The 380-nt window shown below is 42.6% G+C and overlaps 1 protein-coding gene across 1 annotated transcript in view; it reads left to right on the top strand.

The window, feature by feature from the left end:
- Positions 1–2: 2 nt before the first annotated feature.
- The window catches only part of EMH_0020660 (uncharacterized protein), a gene marked incomplete at both ends in the record, with an annotated part of 848 nt that continues 470 nt past the window's right edge, over positions 3–380 (top strand). Inside the window, one exon of the mRNA XM_013501617.1 lies at positions 3–302. Coding sequence (XP_013357071.1) covers positions 3–302 — 300 coding nt within the window. The remainder of the gene's footprint in view (positions 303–380) is intronic.

Below are 380 nucleotides of genomic sequence, written 5' to 3'. Positions count from 1 at the left end.
CAATGTTTTCTGTATTTGTTTGGGGTTGTAAAGCAGAAGAAGAAGAAAAAGAAGAAGAAGAGACAGCAGAATCAAAAGAAGAAGAAGAAGAAGATAAAGATAAAGAAGAAGAGACAGCAGAAGAAGAAGAGACAGCAGAAGATAAAGAAGAAGAAGAAGAGACAGCAGCAGGAGCAGCAGCAGCAGCAGCAGCAGAAGAAGAAGAAGAAGAAGAGACAGCAGCAGCAGCAGCAGCAGCAGCAGCAGCAGAAGAGACAGAAGAAGAAGAAGAGAGAGAAAGAGGAGAAAAAGAAGAAGAAGAAGTAAATATAATTTCTTCTTCGTCTGCTGCCAGCCCCAAAGGAACGCATGCAAACATATCATCCAGGCGCTCGCTTACA

The sequence above is a fragment of the Eimeria mitis genome, genomic scaffold (genome assembly GCF_000499745.2).
Source record: "Eimeria mitis Houghton genomic scaffold, Emh_scaff721, whole genome shotgun sequence".
Classification (NCBI taxonomy): domain Eukaryota; phylum Apicomplexa; class Conoidasida; order Eucoccidiorida; family Eimeriidae; genus Eimeria; species Eimeria mitis.
Note: the sequence above shows the minus strand (reverse complement) of the source record. Positions and strands in the feature narration are given on the sequence as shown.